This window comes from Eucyclogobius newberryi, unplaced genomic scaffold (genome assembly GCF_026437365.1).
Source record: "Eucyclogobius newberryi isolate DKJ021-1_F unplaced genomic scaffold, fEucNew1.0.hap1 SCAF_16, whole genome shotgun sequence".
In the NCBI taxonomy this organism is placed as follows: Eukaryota; Metazoa; Chordata; class Actinopteri; order Gobiiformes; family Gobiidae; genus Eucyclogobius; species Eucyclogobius newberryi.
In genome coordinates, this window is record NW_027315790.1 from 30,278,745 (window position 1) to 30,301,978 (window position 23,234).

General features: G+C 47.2%; 1 protein-coding gene and 1 long non-coding RNA gene across 3 annotated transcripts; both read left to right on the forward strand.

Annotated features, from left to right (window-relative positions):
* The first annotated feature begins 716 nt into the window (after positions 1-716).
* On the forward strand, positions 717-23,234 carry shisa7b (shisa family member 7). Of its 2 annotated transcripts, XM_072448247.1 has the most exons (9): positions 717-1,025; positions 1,629-1,900; positions 3,828-4,070; positions 4,474-4,590; positions 7,883-8,028; positions 10,247-10,315; positions 16,872-17,108; positions 21,210-21,588; positions 21,692-23,234. In XM_072448247.1, exons 1-9 carry the CDS (start codon positions 897-899, stop codon positions 22,095-22,097), a joined length of 1,998 nt encoding a protein of 665 aa, XP_072304348.1. In that variant the 5' UTR covers positions 717-896; the 3' UTR covers positions 22,098-23,234. The 2 variants fall into 2 exon arrangements, with proteins under 2 accessions (XP_072304348.1, XP_072304349.1); XM_072448248.1 differs by lacking the exon at positions 10,247-10,315.
* Positions 14,219-14,784, forward strand: LOC140362182 (uncharacterized). Its single transcript, XR_011927055.1, has 3 exons — positions 14,219-14,261; positions 14,305-14,326; positions 14,721-14,784. It is a non-coding gene; the product is annotated as an uncharacterized lncRNA (long non-coding RNA).

The window sequence follows — 23,234 nt, forward strand, 5'->3', positions numbered from 1 at the left end:
GCATCGAACGCACATAGAAAGAGAAGCTAGCTGCAAATTTCCATATAGCTTTTTAGTGCGATTCGCAACTGCCTTTTTATTTTTTTTTCACTTTTTTTTGCGTTTCTTGCCATTTCGACCGTCCACGATCTCCCAACTGTTCCGCGCCAACCAAAACCGCGAGCATCGTGACCTTTATGCGTCGGGCGGACTTCGAGCTTGTGCCAAATCGTAGACGTACTTCCTGTCAGCTTGTTTACTCGACAGAGCCGCCATTTTGAACCTGCCAGTGCTGTTTACATGTGCGGTCGACCGAGAAAAAGGAGTCGTAAAACATCGATTTCCCAAGTTTGGCAAAGTGCCACAAACGGGGACACGCCGGGACATTGACCAGAACTCGACGTTTACATCCAACTGTTTACAACGTGAGCCCATTTCGCCGCTTCACGCATGAATTGTAACTCGCGGACAAGTCGTAAAAACCTCGTTGCGGAGAAAAAGGCGTTTACACTTAACTAGCTTCATCTGTTTACAGTCGATTCGATATTCACTGCCCGAGGTGACGACTTTGGCGCACTTTGGCGGACAATTCAGCCGTGCCAAAGCAAATTATAATATATTATTAACCATAAGGCGCGCTGCCGCACTCAGACCCCTTTATTCACAGGCGGGCGGTTCCCTTAGGGCCTGAACAAACACCATAAGACGACCTCACTGTTTCTAAAGCTGCTAAACGCAAAGGGAGGAGTTTCCGGGCGAGCTGAAACGCCACATCCGAGAGACGTTTGGGCCTGAATCCGCTGAACCCTTTGCACCTTTGTATCGCCACGATTTTATTCATCGAGCGGGTTTTTCATAAAGGAGATATTTTTACGACCCGTACAAAGACTCTTGTTTGTGATTTTGAAAAAGAATAAATGGATAAAAAGAGGAAGATGGAGGTCACATTAGGGATGCTCTGCTTGTCCCTCTTGATCTCGTCCTGCCTGGCGGTCTCCACGGTAACCATCTCCAACGAGCGCCGCGCTGCTGAGAATCAAAAGGGCGTAAGTAACGTTTTGGGGGAAATGTTGAGTTATATATAGAAATAAATGGAAGCTTATGATGAGTTTGTGATGATGAGGTTTGCACTTCGTCCCACGCTAAATTCTAGATATTTTGTTTTCATGTACTTATTTGTACTTCTTTGTATTTACTGACATGAAGAAGAAGAAAAAACAAATATCTATATATATATATCCACAGTCAAAAGGACTAAAGTGCTACAGACGGATTTCCTTTTGAAATATATTTAAAAGAGCTAAAAGAGTAAAATACTTGAAGCTTTTCCACATTTAAAGAAGCAGAATGGAGCAAGTAACGTTTCGGACACATTTGAGTTTTATATAGATATAAATGAAAGCTTATCATGAGTTTGTGATGACGTAAGCCTTAAAGGATCCAATAGCAATAAAAGAAATACCACAGGAATATTCATTATTAGTATATTACTACTGAGAGTGAGATATTGATAAGATTTCTTAACATGTGAATGCCATGGTTTTGAAGATTTGAGCCTTTAGGACAAGCTTATCCAAGTAAATGAACCTTTTGTCATCATCACTGGAGGGTTTTGTCTTATCTTAACGTTTCCCTTTCATCAACCGCAGGCCTCGCACAGTAAACTGAGCTCCACCCTCTTCCTGCTCACGGGACGGAAGCCCCCGCTGCTCCCTCCGCCCGCCGGCCCAAAAGTCGCCCCTAAAACGGCCGAGGTGGAGGACGGAGACGACCTGCCCGTGGTGGTCGAGCTGCCCCCCAAGCCCCTCCCGCAGACCATGCTCCCGAGGAACATGACCGCGGCCGACGCCCTCAAGCCGCCGCTCGGGGCCGCTCAGGTGGCCCCGCCCCCAAGGCAGCTGGTGGACGTGGACGTGTGCAGGTGAGAGGGCTGCGGTTTGAAGGCCCGGTTTAGCTTAAATTTGACATCAGATGAGACAGAATCTTCTCGTGTCTTTTAATGTTCGGAGGCTTTTCACAACAAGACGTCACAATACGGAGATTTACTTATTCTGAAAGCGTTTGGCCGCTCTTTGACTTTCACCGCAGCTTTAGACTCATCCAAGACACAACTGCACGACACGTTCTGCACAAAACAGCAGAAAGAAAGAGGAAAGAGGCCGCAATGAGGCGGGGAAACGGACCGGTGAAAGACCCCAAAGCCGTGGTGGGCACAGAGGGCGGGGCTGAACGAAGCGGCTGTCAATCATCTGCTCCGAGCTGCAGGGAGTGAGAACGCTGCAGTTCTGATGCGTCAACGAGCGCGGCAAAGCGTCACGTTTTTGGACCGCATGCCCACTGACCCCTCTGCCGAGCCCTCTGCTGACCCCTCTGCTGACCCCTCTGCTGACCCCTGCCCTATAGGCTACGTCTGTCCCTGGGGCTTATGATATACGTCCTACACAGCCACAACAAACACCGTAAAGCAGATGATTTAAGGAGAAATAGGACGTCTAAGTGACATTATCTGTGCGTTTGTGAGCTCTGAAATGTCATGATTAGACGTAACCGACACTGTCCTTTTGCTCGGGCGTTAAACCCTCATTTACATCGCGATGGAGGTAGAGATAAGTGGCACAGTTTCAGATTGCGCTCCTAATACAGCCCCTTGCTTGATAAATATGTCTCTTAATGAAGTGGTATAAAGCTGTCCAGTGTGACGTGTAATCAGTGCATAATCTGATCTTAACCGTTGCTCTCGCTCGGACGCTCTCGGGCGGCTGAGTGCGCTGAGATTAAACTGAGATACTGACTGTTTGGTGAGAGGCGTCTGGCTGTTGCTTAGGAACGCTCTCGGTCTCGGGATGTTTGTGTCGGTGTCAGCACTTGGACTACAAGAGCCCCTCGTTCTCATGGAAACAATGCTCTGATTAAGTGCGGCCAAAAGCGCGCGCTCGTGCACATATGCGTCTTCACCGCACGGGCACGCGCGCAGGCCGTTCGCACGCTTCCGAGCACGCAGTCGCATCACGGATCAGTGGAGTGTGGCCAATCTCCAGGACAACGGAGCCTGGTGCATTTGTTTTGAACCTGAAACTAAAGCGCAGGCGTCATGGAAATCACCTCAATGATCAGTGTAGGTTTTGTTTATGTGATGTTACCATGTGGTCTCATGGTTCTGATATAGATCAAGGCCGTTCTAAAAAAGAAACTGTTTGAGTTACTTTAGTCCGTAGCTATACCTGTTCCAATAGAATACAGTTTGTGCCTATGTAACATCTTTGAGAATCTACATCAGGAAACATTGGCTGTAACTGTTTCACGTCGTACTTTTCCGCCGAAACAAGTTCCTAGTTTGTAAAGCAGTTCCTAGCTGGGTCAGCAGTGACCCATTAGGGTCACTGCTGTTCCATCTGACTTCAGGCCTTTGTAGAAACGCTCATTTGAGTTGTTTGCATCGTGACTAATTACTACAAACTTACTAACTAGTAAATCCTTGCAGGACAACTACACAGTCACTAACTGCATCACTTCTTTCTACTTGGTGGCCATAGTCCTTTAATCACCCTCAGTAGGTCTGGTTCTTTCGATTATTGGGCTTGATTTGGGCCACAGCGCTGCAGAGAGGATAGAGTGAGCTTTTGGGCGTGACTGGACACTTACATCTCTAGTATTATGAGTACTTCTACTTCTCCGCATGCAGCTGGTTTTGCACAAGATCCTTTTCGTCCCTCGTGCTTTTCGCCGGCGTCAGACCCTCGTAGTTGTCTCATCGATCCCCCTTTAGCCGACCGAGAGCTCCTTCAGCCCTCCATGTGGTCCGAGTCCCGTCTTGAGTCCGTTGTCCTCCTCTCCCCCTCCGTCCTCAGGGGCTACTTCGACGTGATGGGGCACTTTGACAGCACCTTCAACTGCTCCCGAGGCAGTTACATCTACTGCTGCGGGACGTGCCACTACCGCTTCTGCTGCGAGCACCAGCGGGACCGGCTGGACCAGGAGGCGTGCAACAACTACAACACGCCCGTGTGGATCGAGCAGCAGGGCGCCGCCACGCAGCCCCCCGGCGAGAGGTCCGACCCCGACTTTGAGACGCTCCAGCAGCAGAGCAGCAGGTACGGACGGGCGAGGACAGGGACGTGGGCGGGGCACTTCCCTGTCTGTGTTTAGAAGGTTATGGCAATTATGGCAACGGTCGTCGGAGTCATTCGGTCGATAGCTTCTAAAATGGACTATCGTTTTGCACTAATGGTACTTGTACTTGTGAATATGAGACAGAGGTAAAACCAAGTCTTGGTTTTGAGTTTCAAGTTCAAGAGTTTTGACCAAATGACTGACGACAGCGTTATGGCCGTTTGTACCAAATAGTCCTCCTTGAAAGGTTCTGGTCACAAATGGATGTTATGGATGAATCTGACCAGAACTATCGACTGCAAAGAGAAAACACGTCTAATTTTTGGGGGAGTCATCACCAAAGTCACAGCTCTGACCTCTGACCTTCTTGTGTTTACGGCGCAGCACGGCGTACGTCATCGGCGGAGTGATATCGTTCACTCTGGTGGTGGCTGTAGGCGTGAGGATCGCCTTCAGCAAAGTGGCCCGAAGACCAAGGAACCGGGACAACAACGTGCCCAGGTCAGACCCGAAACACGTGACCCGCATCTTCTCTGTCTGAGTTAAATACAGTTAATGCCACGTGTTGATGTCTGTCTTCGGCCCGTCTTTATGTCTCTGGTGGACATCTTCTCTGTCAGAGTTAAATACAGTTAATGCCACGTGTTCATGTCTGTCTTCGGCCCGTCTTTATGTCTCTGGTGGACATCTTCTCGATCAGAGTTAAATACAGTTAATGCCACGTGTTGATGTCTGTCTTTGGCCCGTCTTTATGTCTCTGGTGGACATCTTCTCGATCAGAGTTAAATATTGTTAATGCCACGTGTTCATGTCTGTCTTTGGCCCGTCTTTATGTCTCTGGTGGACATCTTCTCTGTCAGAGTTAAATACAGTTAATGCCACGTGTTCATGTCTGTCTTCGGCCCGTCTTTATGTCTCTGGTGGACATCTTCTCTGTCTGAGTTAAATACAGTTAATGCCACGTGTTGATGTCTGTCTTTGGCCCGTCTTTATGTCTCTGGTGGACATCTTCTCGATCAGAGTTAAATACAGTTAATGCCACGTGTTGATGTCTGTCTTCGGCCCGTCTTTAGGTCTCTGGTGGACATCTTCTCTGTCAGAGTTAAATGCAGTTAATGCCACGTGTTCATGTCTGTCTTTGGCCCGTCTTTATGTCTCTGGTGGACATCTTCTCTGTCTGAGTTAAATACAGTTAATGCCACGTGTTGATGTCTGTCTTTGGCCCGTCTTTATGTCTCTGGTGGACATCTTCTCTGTCAGAGTTAAATACAGTTAATGCCACGTGTTGATGTCTGTCTTTGGCCCGTCTTTATGTCTCTGGTGGACATCTTCTCTGTCAGAGTTAAATGCAGTTAATGCCACGTGTTCATGTCTGTCTTCGGCCCGTCTTTATGTCTCTGGTGGACATCTTCTCTGTCTGAGTTAAATACAGTTAATGCCACGTGTTGATGTCTGTCTTTGGCCCGTCTTTATGTCTCTGGTGGACATCTTCTCTGTCAGAGTTAAATACAGTTAATGCCACGTGTTCATGTCTGTCTTCGGCCCGTCTTTATGTCTCTGGTGGACATGTTCTCTGTCAGAGTTAAATGCAGTTAATGCCACGTGTTGATGTCTGTCTTCGGCCCGTCTTTAGGTCTCTGGTGGACATCTTCTCTGTCAGAGTTAAATGCAGTTAATGCCACGTGTTGATGTCTGTCTTTGGCCCGTCTTTATGTCTCTGGTGGACATCTTCTCGATCAGAGTTAAATACAGTTAATGCCACGTGTTCATGTCTGTCTTTGGCCCGTCTTTATGTCTCTGGTGGACATCTTCTCGATCAGAGTTAAATATTGTTAATGCCACGTGTTCATGTCTGTCTTTGGCCCGTCTTTATGTCTCTGGTGGACATCTTCTCTGTCTGAGTTAAATACAGTTAATGCCACGTGTTGATGTCTGTCTTTGGCCCGTCTTTATGTCTCTGGTGGACATCTTCTCGATCAGAGTTAAATATTGTTAATGCCACGTGTTCATGTCTGTCTTTGGCCCGTCTTTATGTCTCTGGTGGACGTCTTCTCTGTCAGAGTTAAATGCAGTTAATGCCACGTGTTGATGTCTGTCTTTGGCCCGTCTTTATGTCTCTGGTGGACATCTTCTCGATCAGAGTTAAATACAGTTAATGCCACGTGTTGATGTCTGTCTTTGGCCCGTCTTTATGTCTCTGGTGGACATCTTCTCTGTCAGAGTTAAATGCAGTTAATGCCACGTGTTGATGTCTGTCTTTGGCCCGTCTTTATGTCTCTGGTGGACATCTTCTCGATCAGAGTTAAATACAGTTAATGCCACGTGTTGATGTCTGTCTTTGGCCCGTCTTTATGTCTCTGGTGGACATCTTCTCTGTCAGAGTTAAATGCAGTTAATGCCACGTGTTCATGTCTGTCTTCGGCCCGTCTTTATGTCTCTGGTGGACATCTTCTCTGTCAGAGTTAAATACAGTTAATGCCACGTGTTCATGTCTGTCTCTGACCCGTCTTTATGTCTCTGGTGGACATCTTCTCTGTCAGAGTTAAATACAGTTAATGCCACGTGTTGATGTCTGTCTTTGGCCCGTCTTTATGTCTCTGGTGGACATCTTCTCTGTCAGAGTTAAATGCAGTTAATGCCACGTGTTCATGTCTGTCTTCGGCCCGTCTTTATGTCTCTGGTGGACATCTTCTCTGTCTGAGTTAAATACAGTTAATGCCACGTGTTGATGTCTGTCTTTGGCCCGTCTTTATGTCTCTGGTGGACATCTTCTCGATCAGAGTTAAATACAGTTAATGCCACGTGTTGATGTCTGTCTTCGGCCCGTCTTTAGGTCTCTGGTGGACATCTTCTCTGTCAGAGTTAAATGCAGTTAATGCCACGTGTTCATGTCTGTCTTTGGCCCGTCTTTATGTCTCTGGTGGACATCTTCTCTGTCTGAGTTAAATACAGTTAATGCCACGTGTTGATGTCTGTCTTTGGCCCGTCTTTATGTCTCTGGTGGACATCTTCTCTGTCAGAGTTAAATACAGTTAATGCCACGTGTTGATGTCTGTCTTTGGCCCGTCTTTATGTCTCTGGTGGACATCTTCTCTGTCAGAGTTAAATGCAGTTAATGCCACGTGTTCATGTCTGTCTTCGGCCCGTCTTTATGTCTCTGGTGGACATCTTCTCTGTCTGAGTTAAATACAGTTAATGCCACGTGTTGATGTCTGTCTTTGGCCCGTCTTTATGTCTCTGGTGGACATCTTCTCTGTCAGAGTTAAATACAGTTAATGCCACGTGTTCATGTCTGTCTTCGGCCCGTCTTTATGTCTCTGGTGGACATGTTCTCTGTCAGAGTTAAATGCAGTTAATGCCACGTGTTGATGTCTGTCTTCGGCCCGTCTTTAGGTCTCTGGTGGACATCTTCTCTGTCAGAGTTAAATGCAGTTAATGCCACGTGTTGATGTCTGTCTTTGGCCCGTCTTTATGTCTCTGGTGGACATCTTCTCGATCAGAGTTAAATACAGTTAATGCCACGTGTTGATGTCTGTCTTTGGCCCGTCTTTATGTCTCTGGTGGACATCTTCTCTGTCAGAGTTAAATACAGTTAATGCCACGTGTTGATGTCTGTCTTTGGCCCGTCTTTATGTCTCTGGTGGACATCTTCTCGATCAGAGTTAAATACAGTTAATGCCACGTGTTGATGTCTGTCTTTGGCCCGTCTTTATGTCTCTGGTGGACATGTTCTCTGTCAGAGTTAAATGCAGTTAATGCCACGTGTTGATGTCTGTCTTCGGCCCGTCTTTAGGTCTCTGGTGGACATCCTGCGTCACCAGTCGAGCCCGGTGCAGCCGGGAGAGCGGAACAGCACCACGATCCTCGGCAGCACCGCTTCAGACGGACGCACCTCCAAAAACCTCTACACGCCCGTCCTGCAGAGCAAAGACAACCGCAGTAAGTCGCCCTCCAGCTAACGTCACAGCTTTTGTTTTTATTCTGTTTTTTTGTGAATTGAACTTCAGAATGGGAACTGCAGCGCATTACATATTGTCCATTTATGTTTCTTTTCTTAACTTAGGCATAAATATAATAGTATTTTTTTTAATGCAATTATAATGCCAATATTTGCATCCAGAATTAAATATTCTGTTCTTACACATTTAATATTATGCTTTTAATACGCAATATAGTTTGGTATAGTTTGTTTCTTGAATCTTCGTTTTAGTGGGGAAATAATTGTACTCATTATTTTACTTCCTCTTCACAATCGTGCGCCTCTTTGTGTTGCTCTTTTATAAAAAAAAAAAACGCCATTACAATTTATTTAAGTTTGTGCCCGTGACACTATAAATAATCACGTTTTCTGTTCAAACCTTTAATTGAAAAATGAAAATCAATGCAAAAGTGGAACATTCTCTAAATGAAAGAGAGACAAAGTGGTCACAGCGCACTTTTACTTTCACTCGTTTTACATCAAGTTTGCGGTGATTAAATGTTAAAATAAACGTTAAATAAATGTGCGAGCGTCCGGATAAAGCCGTGCATTCCTGGACTGACCGCTCGTCCCTGGCTCCGGCGCGCGAGTCTCTGAGGATCGCCGTGGTAATTGTCGCCTCGCACGCTTCAGCTCGCAGACAAACACATAAGAATCTCGGCGGGCTCGGTGTTCAAATGAAGCTGCACTTACACTGGATCTAATTATCATCCGTGTCCCTGGGTGACGGGGTCTTTATTTCGGCTCAGTCTGTGTCTCCAAACGACAGCGCATTGTCAAAAATAGGATTAAACTGGTCGAAATATAAGAAGCAAAATGAAATATTAGTATCACAATAGAATAAATTTGTTGTTTTTTCATCAACTAAACTCATGGTATGAACAGAATAAATGTAGTTGTAGTAAAAGAGTTCAAATGTATATATTTGTGTCATCGGAAAGATAAAATAATAATGCACAAATTCTGAATCTGAAGGAAAAGAAGTGCAAATGTAATTTATTGTAGTTTAAAATTGTTGTCACTTGACTTCCCCGCAGTGGGAGGAGCCACCACAACCTTCACTCAAGTTATTGTATTGTCACTTTAAACAGATAGTACTCAGTAGAAGTAAACGTGTGGTGTCGTAAAACAACTCAGCTAGTAGTACAATTTCTTCAAAAAGTTACTCAAGTAAATGCAACAGACTAACCATCTTTTCTTTCTTTATTAATTAAATGTGTCACTTATCTTGCTTGTCTCCATGAAGATGTTTTTGCTGGAATGTTCCTTCAACAAATCTATAACTTATTTTATTTACAGGTGGTTTTATTGCTCAAAAAGACCTTATTCTTACTGTGAGATCTGGGGTCTCGTTTAGAAAGCGTACGTACAACATGAAGTCCAAATGTGACGTACGTGATCTTCTACGTTGAGTTTGGGGATTTACAAAAAGACAGTAGACGTGGGGTTGCGTACGATTTTATTAACCTGAATATCCCACGTACGTTTTTATAAATGAGACTCCTGAATTTGACCCGGAGGCATCAACGACTGCCCTTTTGTAATCATCTGGAGTTTTTTTTAATTCTGAAAACAAATCAAGCTAACAAATGACAATATAATGTGGGATTTGCTGCTTTTGTTCTATTTTTGCTTCCTCTGTCCTCTTCCTCTGCTCTTCTCGGTCTCTCCAGGACGTAAACTAGTCACAAACGATTCCGAAACTAAATCTACTTTAAGAATATCTTCGAAATTTAGATCGCAATACGGCTCTTTTTGTGACAAACTTAAAACTGTTAAACAATCGAAGAGTTCAAAAACAGATATCTCCATTTTCAAAAATCGTCAAAAGAGTATTTTTTGGTTTTGTCGCCACCTACAGGTTTTATCAGTAAAAATAATGCAGATTGGATTTTTTTTTGTATCATGGAGGGTCAGAATATTTCGATTTCAGTTAAATACGACGGGCTTTTGAAGTGATTTCTATGCAAAGACTCAACCGTGAGCGATGACTTTTTAAATGACACGTATCTGTTTTTGCAAATGAACTGGTGTGCCTGGAGGGGGCGCTGTGTCTCTGTCTGCTCTCTCTCTCCTGTCGCTTTCTCTCTGAATCTCTCCGAACATGAAACGTCTCAGGACTCTCGCTCTGTGTCTGGAGTGCTGTGCTTCAGTTTGTCGGCTCTGCTCTCTTCGCAGCTGGGACTTTGCCTCACCCTTTTAACCAGCAGGGGGCGTCTTCCAGCCCCAAACACACAGCCACCATCGGTAAGCCTCACGCCCGAGGCACGGCTCGGGCAGGGCCGGACCATTGTCCCCTCGCACAGACATCTGAACTCACCTGTGTCGATGGAGGTCGTGGTACAAGGCCGTCCGTGAACCAGTCACCGTATAATAACGCGCACTTCGATCACAAAAAGTATACTCGTTCCATTTCCACCATCCCTACAATACTACTACTACAACTACTACTACTACTACTACTACAACTACTACTACTACTACTACTACTACTACGGGCACCAACCCAGAGGCAAGGCAAGTTTATTTGTAGAGCGCAATTCGCACAACAGTAACAGTCCGTGCTTTGTGATACGCCAGATGGAAAACCAGACCACACTGTCCCACACTGTCCCACACTGTCCCACACTGGCCCACACTGGCCCACACTGGCCCACACTGGCAGACACTGGCCCACACTGGCAGACACTCCAGACACTCTTTCTCATATTTATTTGACATTGCCAGCCTGACATGCGTCTCCGGGACGGGCACATCGCTTGTAGATTTGTTGTTTGACCGTCCCTAGACGTCAGCGCGCTATCTGCCTCTGCACACGTCTGTGCTGAGCGTATCTTTTACCACGACTCGTACACTTTATGTGAGGAGCTTTTGTTTCTTTAACGGTGGCCCCAGTCTCGTCTGCCCCGCCCTAGATTTAGCTCTCGCTAAGGTACCTGGAATGACTCTAGATTTTAAATTTGCCCTCTGCATTCGACCCATTCCTCAATGCCACTCGAGCAGGACCATCTCCAGATCCTGGGCTCGTCTTGGTCGGGACTATATGGGGGAAACCGGAGCACCCGGAGGAAACACACCCAGACACGAGGAGAAACACACACATTCCACAAAGAAAGCCTCAGTCTGGCCCGGGAGTCAAACCCGAGACCTTCTTGCAGTGAGGCGAGCGTAAAGAACTGTACACTGTGACGTCATTATACGGTGACTGGACGGTGGGGCCCTTGTGTCAGCCTCACAGCACTCAGAGGGTCCGCGCTCAGAGGGTCCTCAGCTCCTGCCTGTGTGTGTCATGGCCTGTCCCTCACTCAGCTCTGCTCTGTCCACACTCTGGTCTCTTTAAATGTTTGTTGTCGAGGGGGGAGACTGTGGCCCGTCCCGCTGCACGGCTTCAGAGCGCCCCTGTCCTCTCTGTCCTGTGTGTGCTCACTGCTGCCCCCACGCGGTACTGCAGCTCCGGCTTAAGCTAAAGCCCACCGTCCTGATAGACACGCTCCGCACACAAAGCAATGCTAGCTTCCCAGAGTCTCTCCAGAACCACGAGGATGTGATGTGTTTGTTTTAGAAATACACATGTCATATTAACGTGTCAGTTTGTGTGTTCTGCCTCGTGTAGCGCTCAGTTTAAGTTTGACTATTTCACAGAGTTTGTATTTCCCTGTGATCATCAATGTTAGTTTTACATCTGAAGTTAGTCTTTACTCCGGAGAGTAAGGGTCAGGGGAGTGAACACTAAAGGTCAGGGGAGTGAACACTAAAGGTCAGGGGAGTGAACACTAAAGGTCAGGGGAGTGAACACTAAAGGACAGGGGAGTGAACACTGAAGTCAGGGGAGTGAACACTAAAGGTCAGGGGAGTGAACACTAAAGTCAGGGGAGTGAACACTAAAGGTCAGGGGAGTGAACACTGAAGTCAGGGGAGTGAACACTAAAGGTCAGGGGAGTGAACACTGAAGTCAGGGGAGTGAACACTAAAGGTCAGGGGAGTGAACACTAAAGGTCAGGGGAGTGAACACTAAAGGTCAGGGGAGTGAACACTAAAGTCAGGGGAGTGAACACTAAAGGTCAGGGGAGTGAACACTAAAGTCAGGGGAGTGAACACTAAAGGTCAATGGAGTGAAGACTAAAGTCAGGGGAGTGAACACTAAAGGTCAATGGAGTGAAGACTAAAGGTCAGGGGAGTGAACACTAAAGGTCAGGGGAGTGAACACTAAAGGTCAGGGGAGTGAACACTAAAGGTCAGGGGAGTGAACACTTAAGTCAGGGAAGTGAACACTAAAGGTCAGGGGAGTGAACACTAAAGGTCAGGGGAGTGAACACTGAAGTCAGGGGAGTGAACACTAAAGGACAGGGGAGTGAACACTAAAGGTCAATGGAGTGAAGACTAAAGTCAGGGGAGTGAACACTAAAGGCCAATGGAGTGAAGACTAAAGGTCAGGGGAGTGAACACTAAAGGTCAGGGGAGTGAACACTAAAGTCAGGGGAGTGAACACTAAAGGTCAGGGGAGTGAACACTAAAGTCAGGGGAGTGAACACTAAAGGTCAGGGGAGTGAACACTTAAGTCAGGGGAGTGAACACTAAAGGTCAGGGGAGTGAACACTAAAGGTCAGGGGAGTGAACACTTAAGTCAGGGAAGTGAACACTAAAGGTCAGGGGAGTGAACACTAAAGTCAGGGGAGTGAACACTAAAGGTCAGGGGAGTGAACACTAAAGGTCAGGGGAGTGAACACTTAAGTCAGGGAAGTGAACACTAAAGGTCAGCGGAGTGAACACTAAAGGTCAGGGGAGTGAACACTAAAGGTCGGGGGAGTGAACACGAAAGTCAGGGGAGTGAACACTAAAGTCAGGGGAGTGAACACTTAAGTCAGGGGAGTGAACACTAAAGGACAGAGGAGTGAACACTAAAGGACAGGGGAGTGAACACTAAGGGTTGGGGGAGTGAACACTAAAGGTCAGAGGAAATGAACACTAAGGGTTGGGGGAGTGAACACTAAAGGACAGGGGAGTGAACACTAAAGGTCAATGGAGTGAAGACTAAAGTCAGGGGAGTGAACACTAAAGGTCAATGGAGTGAAGACTAAAGGTCAGGGGAGTGAACACTAAAGGTCAGGGGAGTGAACACTAAATGTCAGGGGAGTGAACACTAAAGGTCAGGGGAGTGAACACTAAAGGTCAGGGGAGTGAACACTGAAGTCAGGGGAGTGAACACTAAAGGACAGGGGAGTGAACACTAAAGGTCAATGGAGTGAAGACTAAAGGTCAGGGGAGTGAACACTTAAGTCAGGGAAGTGAACACTAAAGGTCAGGGGAGTGAACACTAAAGGTCAGGGGAGTGAACACTAAAGGTCGGGGGAGTGAACACGAAAGGACAGGGGAGTGAACACTTAAGTCAGGGAAGTGAACACTAAAGATCAGGGGAGTGAACACTAAAGGTCAGGGGAGTGAACACTTAAGTCAGGGGAGTGAACACTAAAGGACAGGGGAGTGAACACTAAGGGTTGGGGGAGTGAACACTAAAGGTCAGAAGAAATGAACACTAAGGGTTGGGGGAGTGAACACTAAAGGTCAGAGGAAATGAACACTAAGGGTTGGGGGAGTGAACACTAAAGGACAGGGGAGTGAACACTAAAGGTCAATGGAGTGAAGACTAAAGTCAGGGGAGTGAACACTAAAGGTCAATGGAGTGAAGACTAAAGTCAGGGGAGTGAACACTAAAGGTCAGGGGAGTGAACACTAAAGGTCAGGGGAGTGAACACTAAAGGTCAGGGGAGTGAACACTAAAGGTCAGGGGAGTGAACACTAAAGTCAGGGGAGTGAACACTAAAGGTCAGGGGAGTGAACACTAAAGGTCAGGGGAGTGAACACTTAAGTCAGGGAAGTGAACACTAAAGGTCAGGGGAGTGAACACTAAAGGTCAGGGGAGTGAACACTAAAGGTCAGGGGAGTGAACACTGAAGTCAGGGGAGTGAACACTAAAGGACAGGGGAGTGAACACTAAAGGTCAATGGAGTGAAGACTAAAGGTCAGGGGAGTGAACACTTAAGTCAGGGAAGTGAACACTAAAGGTCAGGGGAGTGAACACTAAAGGTCAGGGGAGTGAACACTAAAGGTCGGGGGAGTGAACACGAAAGGACAGGGGAGTGAACACTTAAGTCAGGGAAGTGAACACTAAAGATCAGGGGAGTGAACACTAAAGGTCAGGGGAGTGAACACTTAAGTCAGGGGAGTGAACACTAAAGGACAGGGGAGTGAACACTAAGGGTTGGGGGAGTGAACACTAAAGGTCAGAAGAAATGAACACTAAGGGTTGGGGGAGTGAACACTAAAGGTCAGAGGAAATGAACACTAAGGGTTGGGGGAGTGAACACTAAAGGACAGGGGAGTGAACACTAAAGGTCAATGGAGTGAAGACTAAAGTCAGGGGAGTGAACACTAAAGGTCAATGGAGTGAAGACTAAAGTCAGGGGAGTGAACACTAAAGGTCAGGGGAGTGAACACTAAAGGTCAGGGGAGTGAACACTAAAGGTCAGGGGAGTGAACACTAAAGGTCAGGGGAGTGAACACTAAAGTCAGGGGAGTGAACACTAAAGGTCAGGGGAGTGAACACTAAAGGTCAGGGGAGTGAACACTTAAGTCAGGGAAGTGAACACTAAAGGTCAGGGGAGTGAACACTAAAGGTCAGGGGAGTGAACACTAAAGGTCAGGGGAGTGAACACTGAAGTCAGGGGAGTGAACACTAAAGGACAGGGGAGTGAACACTTAAGTCAGGGAAGTGAACACTAAAGGTCAGGGGAGTGAACACTAAAGGTCAGGGGAGTGAACACTTAAGTCAGGGGAGTGAACACTAAAGGACAGGGGAGTGAACACTAAGGGTTGGGGGAGTGAACACTAAAGGTCAGAAGAAATGAACACTAAGGGTTGGGGGAGTGAACACTAAAGGTCAGAGGAAATGAACACTAAGGGTTGGGGGAGTGAACACTAAAGTCAGGGGAGTGAACACTAAAGGTCAGGGGAGTGAACACTAAAGTCAAGGGAGTGAACACTAAAGGTCAGGGGAGTGAACACTTAAGTCAGGGAAGTGAACACTAAAGGTCAGGGGAGTGAACACTAAAGGTCAGGGGAGTGAACACTAAAGGTCGGGGAGTGAACACGAAAGTCAGGGGAGTGAACACTAAAGTCAGGGGAGTGAACACTAAAGGACAGGGGAGTGAACACTAAAGGACAGGGGAGTGAACACTAAGGGTTGGGGGAGTGAACACTAAAGGTCAGAGGAAATGAACACTAAGGGTTGGGGGAGTGAACACTAAAGGTCAGAAGAAATGAACACTAAGGGTTGGGGGAGTGAACACTAAAGGTCAGAGGAAATGAACACTAAGGGTTGGGGGAGTGAACACTAAAGGTCAGAGGAAATGAACACTAAGGGTTGGGGGAGTGAACACTAAAGGTCAGAAGAAATGAACACTAAGGGTTGGGGGAGTGAACACTAAAGGTCAGAGGAAATGAACACTAAGGGTTGGGGGGAGTGAACACTAAAGGTCAGAAGAAATGAACACTAAGGGTTGGGGGAGTGAACACTAAAGGTCAGAGGAAATGAACACTAAGGGTTGGGGGAGTGAACACTAAAGGTCAGAGGAAGCTGGCATTGCTTTTGTGTGCGCGAGGTGCTCGGTGCTTCCTGGGTAACGCTTAAGAAAGACATTACTGGACATTACGGACCATTACTGTCAATGGTCAATGCCCAGCACATGTGCAGCAGTCCTGACCGAACCCTGTCATGACCATCAGCACCTGAACACACCACATCGATTCTGCCTGAGACCGAGAGCGGGAGGGCAGTTTAAGGCCTCATGGATCTCACATTAGTGTCTACTTCAGTGGGATCTCTGTAAATACATGCACAGTAGTTAATAATGGAGACTTACAGGTCACACACAGTCATGGATTATCGTATGTATTATTAAGTATCAAGTATCTCCATCATTTCTCAAGTAAAACTGTAGTAAATTCACCCAAAGTGTGCAAAAGAATCAACACTACCACTACTATAACAGCAGAAGGGCTTGTTTACATGCACTGCCATTACCTGTGCTGTTACATATATGAACTTCAGTACTTCATAGACAAACAATGCAAAGATACTGTGTAGAATCTCACCTGGAAGCGACTGAGTGTGTCCCTTGGGTGCACCTCCATGTCTGTCCGCTCGTTCAGGAGTATCACTGTATAAATGTAAATGTATGATGTAACTAATATGCGTTTACATGTTGCAAAGCACTGCCCCTCCCCCACTCCGCTGCTGCTATGTCTTACATAAGGACAGCATCCTCTGTGTGAACCGATCAATGTGCTTTGGCTCAGTGTCCGTGTGTACGGGAGCATCTCCAGAGACGGGCATGAGGTGGATCAGTGTTTCAGCCGTTCAATTAGAAGAGGAAACTGCACATTCTGTTCAACCTTTCCACTCGCGGGCTTCACAAGATGTCAAATGAGGGCTGTTGAAATGGTCCTTGAACAGTTCAAACCCATAAATAGTGTTTATTCTTCTATGTGCGTTTTACTTTTAACTGAACGGCTGAAAAACATTCTCTTTTCCACGATGTTCCTGCTTCTTGTGATCCGCCTGTATGTTCAGCCTGATGCTGTCTCTGTATTTATCTGTTTTTGAATGTGGCCGATCCTTACACATTTATCAAAACTCCCTGATAAATCCAAAACATTGATTTGCATTTATAGACTGTCTCCATGGCGCTGAGAGTCACTTCCTGGTCACTGCTGGGCCTCTAACAGTTGTACTTCCTGGTTCTAGAGCGCGGCCCGCGGATGAACAACGCCGCGCAGCTGCCCTCCGGCCCGGTTATGTTGTCGGGCAGCACCAAGGGCCCTGGCGTGGGCCCCGGCGGCATCATGGGAACAGGAAGTATGCGACACAACGGCAGCCACCCTTCCTTCTCCCACTCCTTCCACAACCTGGCCCAGCTGCCGCCGTCGTACGACGCCACCATGAAGCCTGAGATCAGCCGCTACAGCTCGCTCAAGAGGCTGGGTGAGTCCTGGAGGGTCAGGTCATGAGTTTAGGAGGTCAGCAGAAGGTCAGAAGGTCAGCAGAAGGGGAGCTGTGGGTCGAGAGGGTTGAGAGGGGGAGCTGTGGGTCGAGAGGGTTGAGAGGGGGAGCTGTGGGTCGAAAGGGTCGAGAGGGGGAGCTGTCGGTCGAAAGGGTCGAGAGGGGGAGCTGTGGGTTGAGAGAGGATTTCAAGATATAATGCTAAATAAATGGTAATGTATTGAAGGTTTAAGTTATTCAGTTTCAATAAACTGTTAATGTAACAAATATATTCATCCAAATCTGGTCCAAAAGTCACAAGAAGAGCTCGTCTGGGATTTGAACCCGGGACCTCTCACTCTCACACCGAGTCTCAAACCCAGAACAACGAGCAACATTTCCATTGTTCAAACCTCTTTTTTTCTCAGAAGGTTTAAGTACTTCAGTTTCAATAGATTGTTGATTTGTACTTAAACACTATTTATTCTCATTTTAATCTCATTTTAGACATAGTTTTAGTCTTATTTGTGTTTATTCTCATTGCAGGTCCAGTTTTAATCTCATTTTAGACCTGGTTTAGTTCCATGTTGAACCCAGTCTCATTATAAACCTTGTTGAGTTTCTGACATCATCTTAGGTAATACTCAGTGTATGATTCACTGATCCACGCCTCAAGAAAAAGTGATTTTTGGCTTTTTCTTACCAAAATGTCCATAAAAACGCCTTCACAGGTTCCACTGCAAAACACATTCATTGCGCTGCTTTGTCACATGCTCCTCCTCATCCCCTCCACACCGTCCTGGTCCGAACACTGCCCCTTCAGTGAGTCCAGTTCTGCCCGAGCTTCACCTGTTTCTGTTACAAAGCCTCCCGAATGCGCAGCGTGCTCGCTCTCTCCTCAGCGGCGGCGGCAGCCCATTAATAAAACAAGGAGCGGGGGGGGGGGGGGGGGGGGGGGGAACGTGACGGGACTGACAACGACAATGCGACTGTCCGTCCAGAAGAGCAGCAGCGGGGGCTTTTGGGAGGAGAGGGCAGCCGAGGATACGGGGGGGACAAAACGCATGATGTTTGAACCGATAAGATGCAGAGGGAGGGATGGAGAGAGAGGGAGAAGGCAATGAAGTGGAGTGAAGGCTGTTCTTTGGGAGGGAGGGGCGCACCGGTCCGGCTTTTTCTGCAGGGAATTAACCCCCTCGCCTTTGTCCGAACTGCCGTGTCCAGAATATAAGCACGGCCAATGAGGAGGAAGCTAAGCACAGACGCATAATTATTATTTCAATTTAGTCAAAAAACAGACAGGCTACAGTGCAGAGGAGGAGGTGGAGGTGGAGGAGGTGGTGGAGTGCAGCGGTTACGTCATAGGTCAGTGCGGTTCTCATGCGGTCGGGAACGCATGAGATGCATTTGAATGTGTGCAGAGACAAGAGGGAACGCGCTCACGATTGACCTTTGGGCGGCGTAACGGACGGACGGCGGCGGCGGCGGAACTTCAAACGACCTGTCAGAGTGGAGACCGGAGACGGGCGCGCGGGTTTTAAAGCGTTAATGTGTGATATTTGAGGAGGGAATATACGTGTCTGACTCCGAGACACGTAGATGCCTTTGCGGTTCTAGTGTTTTCTATTCCAGTCGAGTTTGTTTTGTCCATATTCTTTTCTTTTGGGTCGGCCCTTTGTTAGATCTGCCTCTGCAACGGTGCGTTTTTGTTTGAGGGAGAGAATAACCCGGACTGTACATTGTCATCAACTAAATCGGTATAAAAAAAGTCAATTTAAACAATAAGTGACATTTATACTGCAAGAATCATATGGGATTGAATCAAATAAAACTCATTTGTTCCACTGTAGTCCCGACCAAATCTATGGGAAGTGCAGGAGTGGGATTTGTGAGGCAGAAAGGGAAAATTGTGCATTAAACTTAACACTTTGAGCTGATTCCACGCTCGACTGCTCGCTCGTCATTCTGGAGATCGCGCCCCGTAATAATAATAATAACCAATAACCATAATGAGATACAGCGCATGAACGAAAACGGCACGAAAAGAGCCACCCCGAGCTTCCTGGTCGGTCTCCATGGCAACAGGCGCACCACGCCGGAGCCGGGAGTGGGGATAAAGTCGCGTTGGATTAATTAGGCTCGTGTGTGAAGCGGCTGCTGAGCAAAATGTCCCAAACAACAGGCTGTGAAGGGTGAATGAAAGAGTCACTGCTGCTGTTTGTCACCTTTAAGCTGCTGCACGGTGGCAAAGGCGGTTAGCGCTCTTACCTCCCAAGAAGGAGATTGTGGGTTCGTTTCCCGGACCAGACAAACATCACATGAGCTCTCTGGGTGGAGTCTGCATGTTCTTCCCGTGTTACCGTGGGTTCTCTCCGGCTCCTCCCACTCTAAGCCCTAGTGACTGAATGTGAGAGTGAACTGTCTGTAATGTCTATGTCTCTGTGTTGGCCCTGCGACGAGTTGGCCACTGTCCAGGATGTACCCCGCCTAAGGCCCGAAGTCACTGGGATAGGTTCCAGTCACCCGTGACCCCAAAAGGGAACAAGCGGTAGAAAATGGATGGATGGATAATCTAAAAACAACAGCTTTTTTAGCTTTTTTTTTGTGATAATATGGACTAAACAGAAGGAACAAACCGCACGGAATAATAAATAAATGCACATGAGTCCAATATATGGATCCCATGTGTCCCTGTGTCTGTGAAATGTTTAAATTCAAAGTAAAAGGCAGTTTTTCCTTGACCGTCGGCGCAGTTCCCGTCACGTATTTCTTTATTTTCATTTTAAAAACAGCAGATTTCTGTCAAATGGAAGACAATGTTGCAATATTGATCATTTTGCAATACGTTCTGTAAATCTTAACGCACATTTTTAGCATTTGGCATGATCAAAATCTCCTTTGGGTTGATGGAAATTCTACCATGCGTGACTGCAAGGTTTTATACAGAATAAGACCCTAAGGGAAACTTAGATTGCTTATTTATTTGATGCATGACTTTATTTTTGCTTTGTAAAACCCATGATCAACAACGCAACACAAGGAACGCTGTTATTACATTCAGTTTGTTCGAAAGGGAGAAAGAAGAAGTCTAAACCTTTGTAATCCTGCCGTTAACGCCATTCATAACCTTTGACATCATCTAACACATTAAATTAAAGTGTGAAGATTTACATCAATTATTAAAAGCCCAGCAAGCAAGTAGTTTAGCTATAACATTACCAGTAAAATTGGATTTTTGCAGAATAAAATGAATGAAAAAATCATTATTTGGTACGTGCATCTTTGTTATCTGCCGTAATTCCGACCCCGTTTGTGCTAAATCTCCGCCCTCAAATGGCGAGCGCAGCCTCCGTGTGGCGAGGAGGCAGCAGGTGTCGGGAAAGGTCAGTTTGAGATCGGTTCAATGGAGCGTTCGATGCAAATGCTTTGAAGATTAAAGTCTCTCCGTGGAAGCGCGGGAGGGAACGCTAAAACCGAGCGTTATTGACAAAGCGCGCTGCGTTTGTGTTTGGTCAGCGGTTCATAATGTCCACATACATTAGCCATGCATTAGCCGTACATCGTGGACCACAGGACGAAACGTATTTGCTGTATTTACGGTAACAGGGAATAAATAAATAAGATGATGATGTGATTGACAACACGACTGAAGCTCCATCTCTCGCTGACTCTCACGGCTTTTACTGCATTCAGTAGATACAGTATTTGAGGTTGTACAACATGAGATGCCAAAGCAAAACAACGTGTTCAAAGGCCAGGAACACTCAAGTACTGCATAATATGTGTCATTTCAAATCTTCAAATCTTGGTTTAACATTAGCTGATGTGACGACACGATCTGGAGCTCTAAAGAAACAGAAACATTCCACTTTTAATGAACCTTATTATGATGCTCTGAACGCGGCCCCTAAGGCGGCTCCACCACTGACTCTGACTCATGCAGCTTCATATGCAAAACAGCATCAGGAAAGACAGAATATCCCACTTTACTCTCTTTTCTCTGATACGTTTCATCTGTTCTATATCTTTAAATGAGGAGGTATTTGTACAAATACTGTAGGATTCTAGATGAGAATATTACATATGTGTTCATGTCTCCAACAGAGAAAGAGTTTGACGAGTACTCCGGTTACTACTCGTCCAAACGCCGGCCGAATGCTCCTCCATCGTTCCACTCGTCGCAGCACCACCTCCCGTGGGGAGGAGAGTACACGCTGGGCTCCCGGGGCACTCTGCCTCTGCACGGCTCCAGACCGCGCCTCCACATCCCAGCCTCCACCCCGAACCCTTACCCTCTGCCCTCCCAGAGCCAGTACACCAGCTCCACCTTCGACAGGCCGCCCCGGCGAGTGCGCTCCCAGGACCAGCTGCTGGCTCTGGGGGAGGGCAACACGCTGTCCCGCCTGTCCAAGAACCAGCAGCACCAGTACTACAAAGCCATGATGAGCTCCAGCCGCAGCTCCAACTCACAGACGCTGCGCAGGTGAGATCTTTACGTCTGGAAGCACAACACAAGGAACCAGCCACATCCACACCAATGTCCAGTGTATGTATGTATATCTATAACACGTGTGTAACTGCTGCAGGTCCCATGAGCGGCTGGTGGTGTCCCCTGACCGTCTGGAGGACCGCCTCATGTCCATGGGTGTGATGGGGACCGAGCGCCCGGGTATGGTGCCCACGATGGGCTGCCTGTCCCACCATCAGAAGGCCCAGTCTCAGCAGAACATCTGTGCCACGCCCTCCATGGACCGTCACCACATGATCAAGATGAACTCCCACCCCACGCCCGGCCACGAGCACGAGCGCGGCTCCAGCGCCCCGTCGCACTGGGACCCGTACAGCGGCACGGGCACTGTGGGGCACCCGAATGCCCGCCGCATGGCCTTCGCCAACAAGAGGCAGAACACCATCGAGCAGCTGCACTTCATCCCGGGGGGAGGAGCGGGGCAGGGGCTGCGGACTGGCAGTAAGAATGAGGTCACTGTGTGAGCCTGCGGCATCATGGGAAGTGTAGGCAGGAAAGGTCTGAACCTCATAGAGCGGCGGCCCCTCAGAGCTGCTCACAGACCCCTCCCCAAAAGAAAAGTGGTGATTCACCTTTAATCCTCACGACACATAAAGCTTTGTCACTCTGTATATTGGAAACAGAATATGAGCCATTCTTTGTAAAGGGAAGACAGAAATGTCCATTTAAAAAAGCAAAAAAAACAGTGGCTTCAGCCCTGGGTCGCCGCGGTGACGGCTTTGTTGGATTTGTCTTTGATTTGTGTCCTGTCATTAGAGACAGATGTCCCTCCCTGAGCCCTATAGAGCTGTGTATACTCCTTTATATTTAGCTAGTTTGATTGGTCCATTTGGACTACCACAAAGATCACCCATTCTCTGCCAGGTTGAAATGCCTTTGGGGCTTGGTTTTCAGATCTGAACAAACTGCTGCCGTGGCGACGTGGTAAAGCCTTTGTACAGTGGTGTATATCTCTAGAACATTGTGCTGTGTCTCTGAAGTAGAAGAATCACCTCACAGATTCACGGGTCCACGTTTGGCCCAGGACTTTTCACAGACGTCTCTGCGACCCACACAAGCTGCTCGCCGGGACGATGGGTGGGCGGGGCAGAGGGGGCGGACCACGGACTCTTCACTCCAAGGGCTAAATAACTGTCTCTGTGCGGCTTCATACATTTGTACTGTGCGTCACTGTCGGAGGCATGCTTTTGTGTAAACTTGATTTTCTTCTCTTTGTTATAAAAGTGAGACAAGAAAACGACCGTGGCCGCTCAACCGCTACTGTGTTTTTGTATCCTCGAGAACTTAAGGGACTTCTGCAGCGTTCGAGTCCTATGAACATGATTATTTATTTATTTAATATTTATTGTGCCATACTTCCACGTGCTCGGCTGTGAGTTGGACCTTTCGGCTGTTCAGGCTGGACTTTACTGATGGTTAAACGTAATCAGGGCTTTGTTTGACTAAATATGTGACCTCATGTCCACCAGGGGGCAGATCGGAGCTGGCATTTGTCGCGTATACAGAGCGTTTCCAAGGTAGCGACGTGTATCTTAGCAACTTTATCACATATTAGCTGTAAACATTAAAGGAGACGTATTACGCAAAGTCTAATTAAGTCT

Coding starts and splice junctions, on each gene's coding strand:
- shisa7b (XM_072448247.1), top strand. CDS start 897: ATGGATAAAAAGAGGAAGATGGAGGTCACATTAGGGATGCTCTGCTTG. Junction 4,591..7,882: donor CGGGACAACAACGTGCCCAG/GTCAGACCCGAA, acceptor GCCCGTCTTTAG/GTCTCTGGTGGACATCCTGC. Junction 10,316..16,871: donor CAAACACACAGCCACCATCG/GTAAGCCTCACG, acceptor TCCTGGTTCTAG/AGCGCGGCCCGCGGATGAAC.